This window comes from Crocuta crocuta, unplaced genomic scaffold (assembly GCF_008692635.1).
Source record: "Crocuta crocuta isolate KB4526 unplaced genomic scaffold, BGI_CrCroc_1.0 scaffold554, whole genome shotgun sequence".
Classification (NCBI taxonomy): Eukaryota; Metazoa; Chordata; class Mammalia; order Carnivora; family Hyaenidae; genus Crocuta; species Crocuta crocuta.
The window spans coordinates 46,996-55,815 of record NW_027532171.1 but is presented as its reverse complement, the minus strand read 5'-3'; the positions used below and the strand labels follow the sequence as shown (position 1 = coordinate 55,815).

Below are 8,820 nucleotides of genomic sequence, written 5' to 3'. Positions count from 1 at the left end.
AAGTGTCTATTGATAGCTGAATGGATAAGGAAAATGTAGTGTGTATATATATATATGTATATATATATATTTACACACACAATAGAATATTACTCACCCATAAAAAANTTATCCATTTTGAGTTTATTTTTGTGCATGGTGTGAGAAATTGATCTAGTTTCATTCTTCTGCATGTTGCTGTCCAGTTCTCCCAACACCATCTGTTAAAGAGGCTGTCTTTTTTCCATTGGATATTCTAGGTGTGCAATCTATTCTTGATTCAATTTTATATTAGTCAGTGCTCAAAACAATAAATGTAGTCACCATATGTTATTATAGTATCATTGACTATATTTCCTCTGCTGTACTTTTCATCTCATGACATATCTATTTTATTTTATAACTGTATCTTTTAATCCCCTTTATCTATTTCACCAATCCTCCCTCCCACCTTCCCTCTGGCAACCACCAGTTTCTTCTCTGTATTTAAGAGTCTGCTTTTCTTTTCTTTTGTTTTAAATGTTTGTTTGTTTGTTTAAAATTTTTAAATGTTTATTCATTTTTGAGAGACAGAGAGAGACAGAGCATGAGTGGGGGAGGGTCAGAGAGAGAGGGAGACACAGAACTTGAAGCAGGCTAGCTGTCAGCATAGAACCTGACGCAGGGCTCGAACTCATGAGCCATGAAATTGTGACCTGAGCTGAAGTCAGATGCTTAACCGACTGAGCCACCAGGCACTGCAATGTTTATTTATTTTTGAGAGAGACAGAGACAGCGTGAGCAGGGGAGGGGCAGAGAGAGAGGGAGACACGGAATCCAAAGCAGGCTCCAGGCTGTCAGCACAAGAGCCCAGTGCGGGGCTCAAACTCACAGACCTAATTGACTGAGCCACCCAGGCACCCCCAGAGTCTGATTTTTCATTTGTTTATTCATTTGTTTTGTTTTTTAGATTCCACATATAAGTGAAATTATATGGTATTTGTATTCTCTGTCTGACTTAATTTTACTTACCATAATACCCTCTAGGTAAATCCATGTTGTCACAAATGGCAAGATCTCATTCTTTTTTATGGCTGAGTAATATTTCATCACACACACACATATACATATATAATTCATCATATATATATACACGTGTGTGGATATTATATATATATATCATATATATTTATCCATTGTCTTTATCCATTCATCTATAGATGGACACTTGGGTTGCTTCCATAATTTGGCTATTGTGAATGTCATACTGCAATAAACGTAGAGGTGCATATATCTTTCGAATTAGTATTTTCATTTTCTTTGGATAAGTACCCAATAGTGGAATTGCTGGATCATATGGTATTTTATTTTGAATGTTTTGAGGAACCTCCACACTGTTTTCCACAGTGGCTGTAGCAACTAACTTACATTCCCACCAACAATGCACAAAGATTCCTGTTTCTCCACATCCTCACCAACACTTATTATTTTCTTTTGATTCTAGCCATTCTGACAGGTGTAAAGTGATATCTCACTGTGGTTTTGAGTTGCAGTTCCCTGCTGATGAGTGATGTTGAGCATCTTTTCATGTGTCTTTTGGCCATCTGTATGACTTTTTTTGAAAAATGTCTATTCAGGTCTTCTGCCCATTATTAAATCAGATTATTTGGGATTTTTTTTTTTTTTGGTGTTGAGTTGTATAAATTCTTTATGTATTTTGGATACTAACCCCTTATTGGATATATCATTTGCAAATATCATCTCTCATTTACTAGGTTGCCTTTTTGTTCTGTTGGTGGTTTTCTTTGCTGTGCAAAAGCTTTTTATTTTGGTGTAGTCCTAATAGTTTATGTTTGCCTTTGTTTCCCTTGCCTGAGGAGACATATCTACAAAAATGTTGCTAAGATATCAAAGAGATTACTGCCTATGTTTTCTTCTAGTTTTNCAAAGAGAGAGGGAGATACAGAATCTGAAAGACTCCAGGCTCTGAGCTGGCTGTCAGCACAGAGCCCGACGCGGGGCTCAAACCCACAAACCGTGAGATCATGACCAGAGCCAAAGTCAGACACTCAACCGACTGAGCCACCCAGACGCCCCTCCCTTTCCCCATTGTATATATTTTTTTCTTTTTTGTTGTTAATTAATTGATCATATATGGGTGGGTTTATTTCTGGCCTCTCCTTTCTGTTGATCTAAATGTCAGTTTTTCTGCTAATACCATGATGTTTTGATTACTAGAGCTTTGTAAAATGGTTTGGAATCTGGGATATGATACCTCCAGCTTTTTTCTTTCTCAAGATTGCTTTGGCTTTTCAGAGTCTTTTGTGGTTCCATACACATTTTAGGTTTGTTCTGTTTCTGTGAAAAATGCCATTGGAATTTTGACAGGGATTACAGTGAATCTGTAGATTCCTTTTGGTAATACAGACATTTTAACAATATTAATTCTTCCAACCATGAACACAGAATATCTTTCTATTTACATATCTTATTTAGTTTCTTTCATCAATATGTTATAATTTTCAAAGTATAGGTTTTTCACCACCTTGGTTAAATTTATTCTGAGGTGTTTTTCTCGATGCAGTTATAAATTTGGGGGATTCTTTTCTTAATTTCTTTTTCTGGTAATTTATTCTTAGTGTACAGAAACACAATAGGTTTTCCACACTGAGATACCACCTCACACCAGTCAGAGTGGCTAAAATGAGCAAATCAGAGAACTCTAGATGCTGGCGAGGATGTGGAGAAACGGGCANTGTGACTTTATTGAATTATTGCTTTTATTTTTACAGGTTGGTTTTTTGGGGGTTTTTTGTTTGTTTTTGGTGGAGTCTTTAGGGTTTTCTATATATAATGTGATGCCTTCTGCAAATAGTGACAGTTTTCCTTCTTCCTTTTCAATTTGGATGCCTTTTATTTCTTTTTCTTGTCTATTTGCTCTGACTAGGACTTGAATACTCTGTTGAATAAAAGTTGCAAGAATGGACATCTTTGTCTTCTTTCTGATCCTAGAAAAGCTTTCAGTTTCCTACCGTTGGTTATGATGTTAGCTGTGGGCTTGTCATATATGGTTCTTATTGTGTTGTGATATCTTTGCTCTATACCTGCTTTGTTGAGAATTTTTATCATAAATGGATGTTGAACTGGGGCACCTGGGTGGCTCAGTTGGTTAAGTGTCCAACTTCAGCTCAGTTCATGACCTCACAGTTCATGAGTTTGAGGCCCACATTGGCCTCTGTGCTGACGGCTTGGAGCCTGGAGCCTGCTTCAGATTCTGTGTTTCCCTCTCTGTCTGCCCCTCCCCAGCTCATGCTCTGTTTCTCTCTCTCAAAACTAAATGAACATTAAATTTTTTTAAATGTATGACTATTGTACACAATGAATAGCAAAAATTTACGATATTTGTATTCTACACAACAGTATATATAACGAGGTATTTAATAGTCATACCATATAGCATATTCTGGAGAAAAATCATTAAAAATAATTCTTTGGGGTGCCTGGGTGGCTCAGTTGGTTAAGCATCTGACTCTTGATTTTGAATCAGGTCATGGTTTCACAGCTTGTGAGTTTGAACCTCACATAGGGCTCTGTGCCAACAGCATGGAACCCACTTAGGATTCTCTGTCTCCTCCTCTCTCTGCCCCTCCCCCACTAATCCTCTCTCTGTCTCAAAAATTAATAAAACATTTAAAATAAAATAATATAATTTCTTACTAATCTTCTTCCTATCACCCACTGCGGGCCATGCCACCCTGAACAGCATTGTGTTGTTACAGGGCTCCGTGTCATTCGAGGATGTGACTGTGGACTTCAGCAGGGAGGAGTGGCAGCAGTTGGACTCTACACAGAGACGCCTGTACCAGGATGTGATGCTGGAAAACTACAGCCACCTGCTCTCATTGGGTAAGCACAGCCATTCTAAGGATCTACAAGGAGCATATTATGGATAAAATTGTATCCTCTCCATAAAATATGTTGAAGTCCTAACTTCAAGTACATCAGAATGCGGCCTTTTTTGGAATTGGGGTCTTTACAGAAGTAATCAATCTTAAATGAGGTCATTAGGGTGAGTCCTAATCTGGTATGACTGATGTACTTAAAATGAGGGAAATCTAGACACAGAGACACACGTACACAGAGCAAAGACTGTGTGAAGACACATAAAGAAAAGAAGATGGCCGTGTCACTGGTGTGATGCATCTGTAAGCCACGAAATGCCCAAGGCTACCAAGATGTCGGAGAGCAATACGGAATGGTTCCTTGCTGTTTTGAGGGTTCTACTTCAAAAAGAGCATGGTCCTACTGATACCTTGATTTTGGGCTTCTGGCTTCCAGAACTGTGAGACAGGAAATTTCTGTTATTTCGAGCTGTCCAGCTCATGGTACTTTATTACAGCAGCCCTAGGAAAGTAATACGGATTTTTGTATTTGGGAAGTGGGGTGCTGCTGTAACAAATACTGAAAAAAACAACATGGAAATGGCTTTGGAATTGGGCAGTGGGTAGAGCTGGAAAGGTTTTAGGTGCTTCATAGAAAAAGCCTAGATTTCCTTGAAGAGATTGCTGATAGAAATAGGAATGTTAAAGGGGCTTTTGGTGAGGTCTCAGAGAGAGTGAGCAGCATGTTACTGGAAACTGGAGGAAAGGAGACCCTTGTCATAAGGTGGCAGAGAACTTGACTGAATTATGTTTTGTTGGGTGAAAAGCAGAAATTGTAAGTGACAAACTTGGAATTTTAGCTGAGGAAATTTCTTTTTTTAAATATTTATTTTGAGAGTGAGAGAGCATGTGCTAGCGGGGGAGAGAGAGAGGAAGAGGAAGACTCCCAGCAGGCTCTGCATTGTCAGTGCAGAGCCTGATGCGGGGCTGAATCCCCCTGAAGCATGACATCACGACCTGAGCCAAAATCAAGAGTCAGACGCTTAACTGACTCAACCACCCAGGCCCCCCTAGCTGAATAAATTTCTAAGTAAAATGTTAAAAGGCATGGCCAGTGCTTTTCTTGCTGCTTATAGTAAAATGTAGGAGGAAAGAAAGACATTGGAAAAGAATTGTTAGTAAAAAAGAAGCCGAACTTGAAGATTTGGAAAATGTTCAGCCTATTCATATCACAGAAAATGAAATGGACTTTGGAAAGAACACCAAAGAGGACAGAGACAGGAACAAATGAGGGAAGCCTGTAGGCTATCTGGGATTGTACAGATAGGAGATACAGGCTGGTAAAATCATTTGGCTGTGTACACACGTTATCCTTCAAGAAGAGGGATGAATGATTCCAGGGATGAATCAGAGGCCAACAGGGCTGCCGCCGCCACCACAGGCCCAGAGGGCACAGGCTGGGAAAATTGGATGTGACTGACCATCACCTCCTCAATTCCAGAGGGCAAACTACCTACTTGGTTCCAGGTCTAAAGGGGCCGAGCTCCATCCAGGGTTAAGGGTGTGGAGTTGCCACATCTGATCTGAGGTCACACCTCATGACAACTTTCTTCTCTCTTGAATTGTTTCATCAAAGTTCTTTTCAACTCTCCCTTACAGTACTTGTCGACTATCAAGTTTGTGCCATTATTTAGCCTTAGATGGAGTTTGCCACCCACCCTGGGCTGCATGCTCAAGCAACACACCCCAGGAAGACCCAGGCTCGGTGCCCTGGGGGTTACTACTGACCTTGCACCATCTACAGGCTGGGGCTTGATCAGAAGGACTCGGGCCCCCTGTGCGTGGGGAGTGGGTCTCTCCTGCTTGCCACATTTGTGCCCCACCACTGGGTGAGGATTCAGCATTGGTCTCTTCCATGTTCACTGCCCATGACTAAACGAGTCCTTGGTTCTTTATTTAAATTCTTTTAAATGTTTGTTTATTTTTGTGAGAGAGAATGAGAGAGACAGAGAGAGAGAGAGAAAGAGAGAGAGAGAGAAGCACAGAATCCAAAGCCAGCTCCAGGCTCTGAGCTGTCAGCACAGAGCCCAACCCGGGGGCTCGAACCCACGAACCGCAAGATCATGACCTGAGCTGAAGCTGGATGCTTAACCGACTGAGCCACCCAGGTGCCCCAAAGGAGTCCTTGTTGAGTGTCCTTACTTCCACTCACTGATACGTTTAAATTCATTGAGTGAGTAAATTGAGACCCAGTAGGAAACCAAAAGCTTTTTCTTCAAGGGAGAGCAGTTATCCTAGAGGATGGCAGGGCTTTGCATCAAAAGCCTAAGGTTTGCTCTGTGGTTCTCCTGTGAGGGCCTGCCAAAGGCTTCATCCCTGTCTGCCATGGACATTTCAAACACCACTGGATCTGCCCGATCGTATGGCCCAGTGGCAGAGCAGCTTGTATGGCAGTCTGGATCTGTAAAGAGCCTTCTTTCATTCTGGGCTCCTCTCAAAACTAGCAGATTTTTGGATCACATGGTAAGTGGGCCAGAATAGCACACCCAGATGAGGACTATATTGCCTCTGAAGTCTGTAGAGGCCCAGTAGGCATTATCCCTCTTTGACTTATAGGAAGAGCCAGATGCAAAAAAACTTATTCTTCACCTGGACATTTCTAGGGGTCCAGCGGAATGGAAATTTCCCTGAGGTAGATGGCCCCTAAATTTGTGTCAGATTTATTTCCTACCCTCTGACATACAGATATCTTACCAGTAAGTCAAGAGTCGTTACTACTTCTCGTTCATAAGGTCCAGTCAGCAGAATGTCATCAGTTCAATGGGACCAATGTGATATCTTGTGGAAGGGAAAGTCAGTCAAGATCCCTGCAGACTGGGGCGCCTGGGTGGCTCAGTCAGTTAAGCGTCAGACTCTTAGTTTCAGCTCAGATCATAATCTCGCAGTTCTGCAGTTTGAGCCAATCATCAGGCTCCATGCTGGCAGTACCGAGCCTGCTTGGGATTCTCTCTCTATCCCTGTCTCTCTCTGCTCTCCCCCCCAATCCCCCCACTCACTTGTTCTCTCTCTCAAAATAAATAAATAAACTTAAATAAAAAGATCCCTGCAGACTAAATTATGACATAGGAATGAAAGGCTGATATACTTCTGAGGTAGGACAGTAAACATGTATATATCTAGTTGGTCTTAACAACTGAAAGCAAACTGTTTCTAGTTGTCTTTACTAACAGGTATTGCAAAAACAAAGCAAGACAAAACAAAAACCGAACCCACACACTGGCCAGATCAATAGCTACATACCAGGTGCCAAGGGATGTGTTCATTTGCTTCAGCAGTGAACCCGCATCTGGTACAGCAGCTGCTATTGGAGTTCCCACCTGGTTAAGCTTATGATGATCCACTGTCATTCTCCAAGATCTGTTTGTCCTCTTCACAGGCCAAATAGGCGAGTTGAATAGAGATGTGGTGGAACTCACCACCCCGGCATCCTTCAGGTTCTTGATGGTGGCCCTAATCTCTACAATTCTTACAGGAATGAAGTATTTCTTTGGTTTACTATTTTCTTAGTAGAGGCAGTTCTAATGGCTTCCACTTGGCCTTTCTCACTGTAACAGTCCTCACTGCACAGGTCAGGGAACCAATATGGGGATTCTGCCAGTTGCTGAGTATCCGTATTCTAATTTTGCATTCCTGAACCAGGGAGATACCACAGGATGGGTTTGGGGGCCTGATGGGCCCCTCTATGAGATGGAGCTGGGCTGAAACTCAGTTGACCACTTCACTCTCATAAGCCCCTATGCTGTCAGGTGGGCCACAGTGACATCCTGGCACTCCTGGAATTAGTGTCCGTTTAGAACTCATGTCCAGTGATCTCTCAAAAGCCTCACTATGTCCTTCCCCTCAATGCACAGTCACCCTGACAAGGGGGCTGTAAATCCCTTTATAGAAGGCTGGGAGAAAGATTAGTAGTACAAGTTTTGACAGCATAGTGAGGGTCCTTCCTCAGGGACCTGCTCTCCCCTTCATTCCAAGGTTTCTGGGTCTGTAAACTAGCTCAAGTCTGAAAATTGACTGAGGAGCTGAGACTCTGTTTTTATGTTTCGAGTTAGACTTCTGTTCACTTGACCTAGAACTCTTCTCTTTATACAGATCAAGTAAGAATTTTAATAGATTGCTGGGGGTCCTGCGGGGCTCAGTCAATTAGGCATCCAACTTTGACTCAGGTCATGATCTCACAGTTCAAGGTTCAAGCCCCACCCATCGGGCTCTATGCTGACAGCTTGGAGCCTGGAGCCTCCTTCAGATTCTCATTCCGGAAGGATCTGCCTGAATTGAATCCTTGTAGTTTCCATTGACCTTAATCACAGGACGCAGTAGTATTAAGAGAGCCCCCCAAGGGATTTCCTGTATTCCAGACACGCTTCTTCCTTGTTTCCAGTTCCCCTGAGTAGTCAAGATCAGTCACCCCAGCCAGCATAGTAATTCCCTTCTTTGCCTTTTGATTCAGATGTGAAGAACCCAAAACATTCAGGTAGCAGATAGGTCTTCCAGTTCAGTGGAATCACTAATGTGACTCCCAGTGGACGTATCCCTCCCTTTGGAACAGCAGAGCTTAAGGTCACAGGAACAGGAAGCAAATATTTTGCTAATGGGCCAGGAGAGGTAATAATGAATGGTGCCACTCCTGGCCTGGGGCCAACAGAGTGGGGCCACCACCCTTGTAGGCTTGGAGGACAGAACACTGAGCCAATAAGAATTACTCTCAAGCCTTAAAATCTAGTGGAATTTGCCTTGTTAGGTTTTGGACNAAACTGAGAGCTTTCACCCTGAGATCAGGAACACGACAGGGATGTGCACTCTCACCACTGCTGTTTAACAGAGGGCTGGAAGGCTTTGAACTTTGTTGGGGCCTGTGATCCCTTTTTTCATTCCAGTTTCTCCCTTTTGAAATGGGAATGTCTATCCTATGCCTGTCCCACTG

At 42.3% G+C, this 8,820-nt stretch overlaps 1 protein-coding gene across 1 annotated transcript in view; it reads left to right on the top strand.

Annotated features, from left to right (window-relative positions):
- The window catches only part of ZNF81 (zinc finger protein 81), an 84,391-nt gene that overhangs the window by 59,540 nt on the left and 16,031 nt on the right, over window positions 1-8,820 (top strand). Inside the window, exon 3 of the mRNA XM_077776912.1 lies at window positions 3,738-3,864. Coding sequence (XP_077633038.1) covers window positions 3,738-3,864 — 127 coding nt within the window. The remainder of the gene's footprint in view (window positions 1-3,737; window positions 3,865-8,820) is intronic.